The sequence below is a fragment of the Macrobrachium nipponense genome, chromosome 35, assembly GCF_015104395.2.
Source record: "Macrobrachium nipponense isolate FS-2020 chromosome 35, ASM1510439v2, whole genome shotgun sequence".
Taxonomy (NCBI): Eukaryota; Metazoa; Arthropoda; class Malacostraca; order Decapoda; family Palaemonidae; genus Macrobrachium; species Macrobrachium nipponense.
This window is the reverse complement of record NC_061096.1, coordinates 40,075,148-40,089,359: the sequence shown is the minus strand read 5'-3', so window position 1 is coordinate 40,089,359 and position 14,212 is coordinate 40,075,148. Positions and strand designations below refer to the sequence as shown.

The 14,212-nt window shown below is 36.6% G+C and overlaps 1 protein-coding gene across 6 annotated transcripts in view; it reads left to right on the top strand.

Moving 5' to 3' along the window:
* LOC135208664 (protein disabled-like) overlaps positions 1-14,212 on the top strand; it is a 196,794-nt gene that overhangs the window by 38,688 nt on the left and 143,894 nt on the right. The window contains exon 1 of one of the 6 annotated variants that reach the window (XM_064241093.1): positions 3,949-4,069. The exons of the other annotated variants lie outside the window; for them this stretch is intronic. Within the exon in view, the coding sequence (XP_064097163.1) occupies positions 4,000-4,069 (70 nt within the window). The 5' untranslated portion in view covers positions 3,949-3,999. Of the gene's footprint in view, positions 1-3,948; positions 4,070-14,212 lie in introns of those variants that run through there. 6 annotated transcript variants of the gene reach the window in all.

The window sequence follows — 14,212 nt, the reverse complement described above, 5'->3', positions numbered from 1 at the left end:
TTGCATGGCTATGTATTTCTAGGTTGCCAGAGAATTATGACTGTGGTTTCGCGATTGCCGGAGAAGCTTGGCAATCTGATGTGAATAGGAATACATGCCTTCTCGATAGCACATGATTATCATGAGTGAGGCATACTCTTGAGGATTACGACTGCCTTGGGAACATATCAGCAGTACTGTGACGGAAAGGAGTTCGCAGGAGAGTAATTGCCAGGGGAAATGATCAACTTGCGATTGCAGATGAGGATCTGATAGTGGTTTGAGTACGATGAGAGTGGGGGGAAGCAACGCGTATTAACCACTTTTTATCATGTCTCAAAATCTTGGAAATGTTAGAGGAAACGGGAAAATATTTCCTGCGCGTTTCTGGGAGCTTACGTTATCACTTATATTATATATCTATATATATATATAAATATATATATATATATATATATATATATATATATATATATATATATATATATATATATATGCAATGCACAAGAGCGAGACTTGAAGTTACTTGATAAGATTAATAGATCTCTCACCCCCATAGGGGTGTAGTGCCGCCAATGCATTTCACGCGCTTTGCACTGTAGGCGTAACTTAAGGCTCAACCCCTTTCATTCCTTTTACTGTACCTCCTTTCGTATTCTTTCTTCCATCTTTCTTTTCACCCTCCTCTAACAGTTGCTTCATTCTGCAGCTGCCCGGTTTTCCGTCTATTATAACTCTGTAAACTTTTACTCCCAATTTTCCTTTCAGCGCTGAATGACCGTACAGGTCCCAGCGCTTGTTCTGCGGTCTAAATTGTATGTTCTGAATATCGCTCTCACAGTGTCATCTTCCAATCTGCTGTACATAGTCATAGTGTTTGTCTAGTTCCTCAAGACTCCTATTGCTCCACTTTGAAGGATCAAGTCTCGGCCCGATCCTTCTCGAGTTGCTGTGGTTGCTCGTACTCTGTCGCCTCAAGTAGTAAATAGCAGTGGAGTGGTTATTTTTTTTTTTTTATGTTGAATGTGTTTCGTGATTTTTTTTCCCCAGAAGTGCTGTCATCTTCATCATCATCTGGTTTCGAATGGCTTTCACAGAAACTTGCTACTTAATAGGGTTGAAATATTTAGATGTACTGTACTTAGCGCTGTTTCTTTATAGAGACTTTAGATATTAGAAAAGCTTTATTTTAAAAAAAGCGCGTTATATATATATATATATATATATATATATATATATATATATATATATATATATATTACGCGTTTCTTCATAGGGACTTTAAATATTAGACTTGCTTTATTTTAAAGTATTGTAATTGTTTTCCATTTTGTAATGCATATGAGGATGTTTTATTATAATACATTATAATGATCAAACTCGTAGTATTTGAAAAACGTTATAATTTCACTTAAAAATAGTTTTAAATTATTGATGCGCTAATGTACATTGTATTGTCCGACTGTCAAGAGTATTGACTTATAACGATGCAACTTCTACACTTGAAAACTGTTTAATTTGGTTTAGAATCATTACGCGTCTTATTCTACTATAGAGAATTATAATCGTGAAACTATAAGGAGTAAATATTGATCAAACATACTGTATTTAAACTATATCAGCATGTCTCTTGCTTTACTACTCAGTTGTAATGATGAATCATGCATTTAAAAACGACTAATTCGTCATTTCATAATCACTTCAGTAAATGCTCTTACGTAACGAAAGCTTGCAGCGGAGGTTTCAGATATTGCTGTAATTCAACGATTATGGTGGCGGTGGGGTTAATCCATGCTTTGATGTCTAGCTGTAAATACATAAGCATATCTGGTTGTCGACTGAACTCTCTCTCTCTCTCTCTCTCTCTCTCTCTCTCTCTCTCTCTCTCTCTCTTTCTGTAATTTTATTTTGAGAGTAAAAGCGAGGACACACTCATTTTTTTCCTTTTTTTTTTTTTTTTTTTTATCCAAAGTGTTGTCAAAGGGTTAAGGATTGAGTTAGCTGGACAATACTTGATAATGCCGCACATTGTGATATACTGCTACTTGAGATTGAATCGTTCTGATGGTCCTTTGCCAAAAATGTCTTTGAAGGGACCTATAAATTTGAGTGTTGGTTTTCAGCATCTTTTTGAAAAATGATAGTAGGGTCTCGTCATATCTAGTAAATAAAAAAAAATGGTTCTTCCTAACTTTTTTGTATTTATAAATTTCAATTTTTTAAAATGGATACCCAAAGAATTGTGACAGTTTCTTCATGTAATTTATGGGTAACGTGTATCTTTTTCAACTTTTGCTTTTTTTTTTTAGCTATATAAAAGTTGTTGTTTATGATTTTGCAACGGTTTGAAATTTTTTTTTTTTTCTTATAACGACTGACCAATGGAACCAATTTTTTTTAACGCTATTATTTATTGGCTAAGAGGATTATTCTGTGAGTATACTAATGTTCGTTTCATTTATTAAGTCAGTTTCAATTTTGTCATATGAGAGGTATGTTTGGTGGGAGGGGGGGACGTTGGTTAATTTCCCACCATGTGTGTGTTTATTTGTCCATCTTCATTGGGGTTTACACACACAGACACACACACACACCACACACACACACACACACACACACACACACACACATATATATATATATATATATATATATATATAATTTATGGGTAATTTATAGATATATACGTGCGTGTGTATAATATATATATATATATATATATATATATATATTATATATATATATATATATATATATAAAATGTAATGTAGTATACAAAAAATATAAAGCATCCCTGAGCCCAAAAAAATATTTATTTGATTCCTTTATGCGGGATAAGAACTATGTATTTTTTATGGTATAATGTAAGTTTTCTTTCATGAATAATATTTTTTCTTTATTTCACAAAAACGTGATAGACCGGCTGCTTTGGAAGGAAAATATACAGAATTCATCAGTCCTTTTCAGCCTTTATCTTTACCACTGTTCTCTCTTTGCTTCTTCAGTCTTGCTGTCCAACCTCCCATTACCGCCTTTTGATCCGTTTACTTTATCTCCTTTATTCTCCAGATCTCTCTCTCTCTCTCGGTGTCCAACCACTCCAACTCCCTCCCCTCACTGTCTTGCGTGTTGAATGGTCGACAGTGCCCCCATTGCTTGGTTTGAAAGCCTAAAGTCTTATTTGAATTATTAATCGGTAGGTTAACTTGGATTCTTGCAGTGAATTGCAGTGTTCTCTTCCTCTCTCTGTTCAACTGTCATAAGCGTCGGTTTCAAAGAGGCTTTAATATTACTTTAAGCGCCCCAGGCCACTGCCTTAGTTTTTGTGGGTTCGACTGTCTGTTTGTGTATGCGATTTGTGCATTTATTTATTTACTTTTATTTAAGTCTTGATCTGTTTGTTTGTTGCTTTTCTCATATTTTTACCTCATTCATTTTTGGTCTTTCCGTTTTGTAGTCGTTTGCGTTATAAGTTACTGATTGTCCGTTATTCTTGCTTAATTAATGAGTGTCCACGCTCTATAATGATGTGCAAGCAAGCAATGTTCTTCACGTTTATTAGCTGTGAGAATTTTTGTGTGGGTGGAGCTACTTCGTCGTATGCATCACATTTATTGGTGAAGAAACAATCCTCCTTAAGACCCCGTGGGAACAAATCCGCCGTACGAAAATGGAAGCGCTTTAAAGCAACGCCAGGAGTGCCATCCGTTTAGCCTGTGGAAGCGAAACGCGAAGATGGAAAGAGGCCGATTCAAAACCCACTTCCAGCCGCGTGAGTAAATGTCATAGGTATCCACTTTGGATATTGAAATCCATATTTATTTGGCGCTCGTAGGTGGGAATATACCAAAGGTCCTGGTGATCGTGTGGATCCCTATTCCCTTCGCGGGGAGTTAGCTCAAGAGGGCGACTTTAGTTGCTCTCTGGTTCTCGTTGAGTTAGCCCTTCGCGCGCACCTCTCGTGCTGTAGCGCATAGAAAACGGACGCGGTCGCGTCATGTTGTGGGTCCCCATGATGAGATGACATTTAGACCACGTTGTATTCAGACCGCCCCGTATCCCTGCTGCCAACAACTACATTATTACCTTCGTAAGGAACCTCCTGTTAAGTGCCGATATTTTAGGTGGGCTATTTATGGAAATTGTTACCCCTAGGGAGGGCGGTTCTGTTGTCGTTGCGGAATTCTCTGTTTCCGTGTGCTGTGCTCCAGTTGAACGTGACCATCATGTGTTTGTTACATTGTAAAAATTGTCGTTTTTGTTGCTTGTGATTGCATTAATGAGTGTCGGCGATGTGAATTGGAAGTAAGATTGATTATTATTATTAATAATAATAATTATTATTTTGTTATTAATATTATAGGATTTTCCTTTAGATAAATATTACTGGCATAACTACGATTATCACTGCATCCTTGTATCCGTAAATATGAGATGCAGAAAGAGACCCGGAATAATGAAAAAAAATATTTCTGCATCTTAAGGCGGCAGATGGATGCAGGAGCGGTGACCACAATCATGCAGGTCAGGTGTGTCTAGTTAAAGTTGAATGGAAGAGAACGCTCCCACCATTTGGCTCTCTCTCTCTCTCTCTCTCTCTCTCAATCTCTCTCAGTCGTCTCTCTCTCTCTCTCTCTCTCTCTATATATATATATATATAATTATATATATATATATAATAATACATATATATAATATATATATATAATATATATATACTATGTATACATATATATATACATATGTATATATATACATATATATATATATATATATATATACATATATATATATACAGAGAGAGAGAGAGAGAGTAAAGGACTGTTATCGTCTAGTGGCACCACTCAATATTTGCAGAGCAGAACACTTACTAAGACTGAAATAGATCTTGGGGGAGAGAGATCGAATTCCCGAAATAACAATGGCGCTGAATGACGGAATGCGTCAGGGAGAGCCGAAGTAGGCAATGTGTCATGGTGTTTCAGCGTTGTATTTCGTGCATGTGCAATAACAGGATATTATCCATTGGATTGTGAGAGCTTCTGTGCTTTCTGCCACCTTTCCGTCTCTTTGCATTCAATAGCCGGTGGGGCCGGCCACCTGGTAATGCCTATAACAGAGGTTCTTAACCTGGGGGGCGAGCCCCCCTAGGGGGGCGTCAGCAATTTCCAGGGGAGGCACGAGCCCTAGGGAAAAATGAAAAAACATAATTCTCTGATTATATTCGTTATTCTTTTACCAGGAGTGAGATTCTAATATACAGAAGTTTATGAAAAAAAAAAAAAAAACGTAAAAGTAACGCTTTATAGCGTTACTTTCCTAAAGTCTACTACTCTTGTTAGGCTCGAAACCCATTCTCTTTCTCTTTTATTTACCTTTAAATGCTGGAGGGAATTTTACTCATAGATGCAAGGGGGGCGTGAAAGAAAGGATCAGCTCTTAGAGGGGGCGTGGTCATAAAAAGGTTAAGAACCACTGGCCTATAATTATCTGGTCCTGGCTTATTGAAAATGGGAAAAAGAGAGAGAGAGAGAGAGAGAGAGAGAGAGAGAGAGAGAGAGAGAGAGAGAGAGAGAGGCTAGATAGGAAGGAAAAGCTAGTCTCTCCCCCCCCCCCCCCCCCCCCCCCCCCCCCAGCCACCCCCCCCCCCCCCCCCCCCCCCACCCCCCCCCTTCCACTAATGAACTACATATGTGGGGTTGACAAAAACTGAATAAGTAGCCAAAATATGAATGGATAAACTTGGGATCTCTGAAGACATTTAATTGGTTGCTGCTACTTGCATTTGTTTTTTTATGATTTCGAACGGTTTTTGTGAGAGAGAGAGAGAGAGAGAGAGAGAGAGAGAGAGAGAGAGAGAGAGAGAGAGAGAGAGAGAGAGAATTTGTCACTGGACATGCTAGTAGCATCATTGGTGTTATTGGAACGGTTTTCCTGACGAAGTAGAGCAGCAAAAAAAGAAAGCCAAGAGAGAGAGAGAGAGAGAGAGAGAGAGAGAGAGAAGCAAGGAAGGAAGGAGGGTGAGAGGGCCAACTTGTGACGAAATGGGAGGAAGGACTTTCAGAAGGACACAAGCACGCGGAAGACCTTCGAACACAACCAGCAAAGGCAAAACATCTGTCTCGCTTGGGAGATTTCAAGGTTGTGAAAACAAACCCACATCCACAGGAAGAGGAAGAAGAAGAAGAGGAGGAGGATGAGAAAGGATGTTATAATTCCTAGATATATCAAACATTGATGATTTTTAACGGAAGTTGCTCTAAGTTTCCTTACCTGTTGTTTGTTCCCCTGTTTGTTGCCTTACCTCTTGTTTGTGCCTTCGTTTGTTGCCTTACCTCTTGTTTGTGCCTTCTTTTGTTGCCTTACCTCTTGTTGTTTGCGACTGTGGTACAACTCTGTTGTGAGATATCCTTTTACCAATTGCAACCTTGGCTTAAAGTTTAGGCGTTTTCAGATCGTGTTGTTGGGATGACTGCATTCATCCGTTATTGGTGGTTTGATATATGTATATATACACACACACTTAAATATACATGTATTTATACATAAATACATATATGCATGTATTGATAGAATATGAGTGCATGTTTGTGAATTGAAAGATCCACAATCCGCAACAAGGTCCAAGAAGCAAAGTCTTGTACTGTGTCAAAATATACACAGGTCGCACTTAAAGCTTTCGTCTCGTCCTGCACCTTTGAACTTTGCCTCCAAAGTCAGACAAAACCTTAAAGTACACGTACTGTTGGAAGTCAGAAACAAAACGCATTGTGCCGCTTTGAACAAAAGTTCCTCTATATCTAACGAAGAAACAGTTTAGATATATAACATGCTAAATATAATGAGTGGCCTTTCAGTTTGCGTCGCGTTGAACGGAAGTTTTGGTCATACGAAGAAATGATTGAAAATCTTTTCTAGATGTGAAGAGGCTTGCAATTCATTGTGTGTTTTGGGGATTTTTTTGCCGTCTCGTCTTGCAGGGGTTTGGGGATGACCTGTGGGTTCCTGCTATGAAGTGTCATGAGAGGTCGCAGAACATTACTGGTCACTATTAAATACGTAATATTGGAATCTCAAGGATAGATGAATGAGTTCAAAGTCTTCCATCGAGTGAATCGCAAATTCCAAAACTCATTTATATTATATATATATATATATATTTATTATATGATATATATATATATATATATATATATATATATATAAAATATGCCATTCATAGTTGGATAGAGCCACACGCACCGCATTAAACGAAGAGACACGGCATACTTATGTATTTTCATTTCTTACCTTATTTGCCATCAAGGCTTAGTGGTGAAATCATTTACAAAATGCGAAAATATCGAGAAATGGGCATTTGTGATTAATATTTCATATATATATATATTATATATATATATATATATATATATATATATAAATATACATTATATATAACATATTTGATATAAACGCCTTAAATACATTTTACCTGAATCATTTAATGAATTTACTCCGTAAGGAAACTTTGCTCCCTTTTGAGGATAGAAGGACGAGGATTCAGTGAAAGGAGAAATGGCGGAGTATTTATAGGCTGTTGCGTATCCCAGTGAACATGATTGATGAGAATTGAGTAAAAAGAGAGATTAACGGTTGAAGGTGTCCGTAAGGGAGGAAGACGTGCAAAAATTTTGGACCTTCAATACTGGCCCAGTTCGTGATCGCCTCCGAAGTATATATTCTGCGGTGTACGTGCGGTCGATGGGTATATTTTCCTGTATTGAGGTGTGTTCTTGGGTGTAATTTGGAGTGTGGGCTTTGCTGCGTATGTATACCTGTGTATTTGATGCGGTGGGAAGAAATGCACATAGATAGGCAGTGAAAATGTCAATCTCTTGTTATAGATGCGGAAAAACACGACTATTTACGCTTGTTTTACAATATCTTTACTATTGTTGTAATGCTAAATCAGTCAAAAAACATTTATACAAAAAATATGCATTTGTAAATAAGCTTATTTTTAAGAATCGTCAAGCCTCTTGGTCTTCAATTGGAAGTAAAATAACATCATACCCAAAATTGTTACCATTACCTTATAAGAAATAAGACAACCCGAATATCTGTGTGTGTGTGTGTGTGTTTGTGGATGTGTATGTGTAGGAAAAAATTCAAGCACACAGACCAACCTGGACAAGAGCGATTTTAATGTAGACAAGTTGATAGCCAGAGCTCCATTTATATTTTAACATCTTCGCATGATTTTGAATTTTGATTTTGAATTGCTGTTATTAAGCAATTTATTGTCGTGTTTTTAAACACATAATATTTTGTCTTTGAAAATGTAGGTGAATAAGAGTAGCTCAGTTTGCGGTTCGATAAACTTTCAGTTGAAATATGTACGAATTGTATTGAATGAATGATTTACCGACACGTGGAAAGTAATGGAGAAATACTGGGGATGAATGAAAAAGTAATATCAGCATCATCATCATCATCATCATCATCTTTGTTTACAACTTTCCTGCGAGGAATTTTTTTTATTGATTTATATATAATTATGTATGTATATATTTGAATATAATTTAATTATATAATTATATGTATATTTATATATTTAAATATATACATATACATACACTTACGTAGGTGCACACACATAGACATTATATATATATATATATATATATATATATATGAATAATTATCACATCGAACCGTGATCCAATTTATATATCAATCAAGCTACAAATGTCCTTTAATATCTTTAAAATTCACTTTACCTCCCAAATGATATATTTTCATATATGTACGAAGGGAATTTTTTAATTGATAATAATTTCGTCCCCCCATGGGATCGAACCACCGTCCAAGTGGACGGGGACGAAATCAGAACATTCAGTGACGCTATCCAATCAGCCAACAGAGGACGCTATAAGTTAATATCGATTCTGACCTTACAAATCACCCTCGATCTGGATGCTTTCGTAATTAGAATCGATAGGGAACCCCGTCTACCATGTTGGCCAATTCGAGCGTTTGACAGCACGTAGCCTTTTGTTATGAATAATTATCACATCGAACCGTGATCCATTTATATATCAATTCAAGCTACAAATGTCCTTTAATATCTAAATTCACTTTACCTCCCAAATGATATATTTTCATATATGTACCGAATGGGGGAATTTTTTAATTGATAATAATTTCGTCCCCCCATGGGATCGAACCACCGTCCAAGTGGACGGGGACGAAATCAGAACAGTCAGTGACGCTATCCAATCAGCCAACAGAGACGCTATAAGTTCATATCGATTCTGACCTTACAAATCACCCTCGATCTGGATGCTTCGTAATTAGAATCGATAGGGAACCCCGTCTACCATGTTGGCCAATTCGAGCGTTTGACAGCACGTAGCCTTTTGTTATGAATAATTATCACATCGAACCGTGATCCATTTATATATCAATTCAAGCTACAAATGTCCTTTAATATCTAAATTCACTTTACCTCCCAATGATATATTTTCATATATGTACCGAAGGGAACTTTTTAATTGATAATAATTTCGTCCCCCCATGGGATCGAACCACCGTCCAAGTGGACGGGGACGAAATCAGAACAGTCAGTGACGCTATCCAATCAGCCAACAGAGACGCTATAAGTTCATACGATTCTGACCTTACGAAAGCATCCAGATCGAGGGCGTGATTTGTAAGGTCAGAATCGATATGAACTTATAGCGTCTCTGTTGGCTGATTGGATAGCGTCACTGACTGTTCTGATTTCGTCCCCGTCCACTTGGACGGTGGTTCGATCCCATGGGGGGACGAAATTTATTATCAATAAAAAATTCCCCTTCGGTACATATATGAAAATATATCATTTGGGAGGTAAAGTGAATTTAGATATTAAAGGACATTTGTAGCTTGAATTGATATATAAATGGATCACGGTTCGATGTGATAATTATTCATAACAAAAGGCTACGTGCTGTCAAACGCTCGAATTGGCCAACATGGTAGACGGGGTTCCCTATCGATTCTAATTACGAAAGCATCCAAGATCGAGGGTGATTTGTAAGGTCAGAATCGATATGAACTTATAGCGTCTCTGTTGGCTGATTGGATAGCGTCACTGACTGTTCTGATTTCGTCCCCCGTCCACTTGGACGGTGGTTCGATCCCATGGGGGGACGAAAATTATTATCAATTAAAAAATTCCCCTTCGGTACATATATGAAAATATATCATTTGGATGGAAGTAAAAAAGTGAATTTAGATATTAAATGGACATTTGTAGCTTGATTGATATATATATATATATATATATATATATATATTATATATACACACTAATATGTATGCATGTATTTATAATATATATACACGTATATGTATCGCCACTATTTATTATATAGAGAATGATTTGAATGGAGAGCCCCCTGTGTAGTAATGGACTAATTATACTCAATGACTTGTGGCACGTTCGGATGTTTATCTCTCTAATTATGTTGTCATCTTTGCAAGATTCGCCTGTTGACGCGGAACACGGACTCGTTCATGCGAGGAGATGAAGTGAAATGTTTTTTCCTCTTCAATTTTTATTTCATTTTTCGTTCTGAGAGAGAGAGAGAGAGAGAGAGAGAGAGAGAGAGAGAGAGAGAGAGAGAGAGAGAGAGAGAGAGAGAGAGAATTAGTTTTTGCTTTTGTATTGTGTGTATGTGTGTCTGTGATAGAGAGAGAGAGAGATTAATTTGTGTTATTTTGTTGAGAGAGAGAAATTAATTTATGCTAATTAATTGTGTGTGTGTTTGAGAGAGAGAGAGAGAGAGAGAGAGAGAGAGAGAGAGAGAGAGAGAGAGAGAGAGAGAGAGAGAGAGAGAGAGAGAGATTCTTGTGATATTTCATGGGGTATGACATGAATTACTTCTTTCCTTGTGAAACATAGGAAGGGATATTCGCCATTTACTTTCGTGTATGTGTGTCAGAGAGAGAGAGAGAGAGAGAGAGAGAGAGAGAGAGAGAGAGAGAGAGAGAGAAAGCTCTTCTGAAAACTAGAAAGTAAAATTTTCATTGTCGTTCTTGCTTGTAATGATGAATCCCAGAATTAAACGGTCACCGTAAATATCCTTAAAAGCAATTTTGGATGCAAAATGAAGCGAACAAAGAATATTCGCCGTGTCTCGTGACAATTACTTCTTCTTTTTAATCAGTGTGCTCGTTCGAGTGCTAACTAGTCATTTTCTCGGTCTCCGCGTCCCTGGCTAACAAAGGAACCTTGTGATCCTAATGGTGCTATGCATTAGGGTGAAGCCATCCATCCATCAAGAGGGGAAAAAAGCGAAAGAAAAGAATTGACGAATCTTTTTGGACATCCAAATATGAATGCAAGGATTAGGATTTAAGACATTCAATTTTGAATGTAAGAGTTGGAAGCATTTCTTATTAAATATATTAATATATGACGCATTGACAGCTTTATGTTAGGAGCAATTTTTAATGATTTACATGTAAACAGGGTTTTGTTCTTTATCTACTGAAATGATATCAACATATTCAAACTCATTATTTTTATTTGTTCTGACGACGTCATATCATTTGCGAGTCTATCATCATATTTTTTAAACACTTTGTAACCATAAATTTAACGAATCCTTTTTTTTTTTTTTTTTTTTTTTTAGGGCGATTTGAATCTGCTCGCTGCATTCCGATGAGGCAGACTTGAATTGGTAGTCTCTTACTAAAATAATAGACCCGCCGTCCTAATGATACCCACATTGACTTTTTATGGCTTAAGAATATGTTGACATTCATTTTGATAAGGGATGCTGGTACAGATTTTACGTTCTAAGTTGATGTGACGTCGCAGAAATAGTATTAAAACTGACCTGCACTGAAAGGTCATTTGAAGCATATTCATTACTTGTCTGCGTAGTTTTAGGAAAGTACTAGAAATGAGATGAGCTCATTATTAACGTTTTTACTGTATTACTCCTGAGATAAACTCTGAAATACAACAAAAATCGTTTATTGTACCATAAATTTTCCTTAAAATATAAAAAAAAAAAAATAAAGTTCATAATTGATATAAAGAACCTATTGACAATACACTTCAGCGCCCGTGCCAGTTACGTAAGAGCAAAACAATTACGTACCAGTTACGTAAGAGAAAAAATAATGAAGCAAAACAAATTATTCTGGCTTGTAACTTTATGAAGGACATCAGTCCAAATCTAATGCAGTATCCTGAGGAGCGCAGGAGGTGCCTTGGAAAATGTAAATCTAATGGAATTAGAACTGTAACTGTTAGTTGTAATAAGGGCCACATGAATTCCTGATAATGTAAAAATTCGTTATATATTAACTGGGGTTGGGTTTTTCAAACTCGGGGAAATATATGCGTGTGTTGGGAAATTTTAGGAAGGGAAGTCGGTTGTGCAATTATGTTTTTTTTTAAATTGTGCAACTGGGACACACACACACACACACACACACACCACACACACACACACACACACACACACACACACACACACACCATTTCAACAGCTCAGAATTTTGTCTTTCATTTACTTTCAAAATCACACACTTCACATCTATAGAGGGGAACTGGTTCATAAGCCCTTACTTATTACCACTTTGGCTTCCATAGTCAGTTCAAGTATCGCATCGCTCTTTTGCATGCACCCTGCTACCTAACTTCATTTACTGAATGTTTTTGCTATTTTACTTTTTGCTTTCTTCTTTTCTGATAAGTTTTCCGGGGCTTATTTATTTTCGACAAGGTAAATCAAGAGATGGACCAGATTCACCTATTACAACATCTAACGCTTCAGTTCTTCACTTTCTCTTCTTAAACCAATTTAAAAGGCCTTCACTAATTTCTGTAGTTTTCTTCCCTTTAGGCTTGTCCCCTGTCCCAGTAGGCCTATGCCTAATCTTATGCAATCGGGTGTCCCGTTTCACCATTTCTTGAAACAATTTTATTGTTCATGTTCTTAAACATTTGGACCCCACTTCTCCTCTCTTCTCGTCTCTCTCTGTCTCTCTCTCTCTCTTCTCTCTCTCTCTCCCTCTCTCATGTGAAGTCTACTGGGTGATGGTTTGTTTAATTGTACGTATTATGAAAAAACACCCCATATTTTCAACACAATCTTTTTGCTTGCTAACACTATTTTAAGCATACTTGTTCATTAATGGCAACATTCATGTATGATTTATTTTACACGGGAGTCAGTTTTTGTGATTAGATTTCTGGTACATTCTTTCTTTATTAGTTTATTTGGAAGTTAAAAAGGTATTTTAGTAAGCTACTGTACACTTCGTGTGATTAGTTTTCAGTTAATGACTATGCAAATTCAGTATTCAGAAGATGGGTATTTCAGGTGAATTTTCAAACTGCTTATATCATCCACGAGGAGACGCCAGATTACATAACTCTTATCATTCACTTTCATCCTAAAACTTGAATGGTTCTAAATTACTATTACTTAAGAGCAACAGACCTCGTAAGTTCTGTCAAACCTACGGTTAAAAATCTTGTAGTATCAGTCATTAAATGTATTTTGATTTAAAAACTTACTATATTTTCGAGAGGTTTTATTGTGTAGACGAAAGGTAAAGATTCGAAAGTTTCAGTGTTGTCAATAACAAGTAACAGCAACCAGAATTAGGAAGGAAAGCACGTCCCCCTGTGAATGATAGGAATAATAACATCCATTCATTATACGAAGCGACAACTAGTGACCTTGGCGTAGGGACCCATCCTGTTATGTAAGGATGTGTTAGGGTGAATCCTATAGTGGTACCTTTTTGGGGATTCCCCATTATTACTTTTTGGAACGAGCGGCTTTGGGCTCAGGTGTGCTGCCTAACAACTAATTATCGTTAACGAAATTTTATAAGTTGTCCTTTCATTTTAATGAAAACTAGTATATTTTGTGAACAATGTTGTGTACAGTCTAATTTAAAATAATACCGTTTTTTTTATTATTTAAAAAAATGAATATAAAAAGCTTTAAGCTAAAATTTAAGATTTCCCATTTCATATGATTTTTTTTCCAATTGATTATCAAGGTAAACAATATCTTTAAAGTCCCAGCTTGACCTACTTTTTTGTTTCTTCTTGGTATGCCTATCATTTCTCTCAAGTATATACAACCCGAGGATCTAAATAAAAAAGAAACCCCCGGTAAAAAAACCTATTGATAAGTGAACTCAAAAACTCCCCAAAAAAACTTTTTCATTTTTCTTC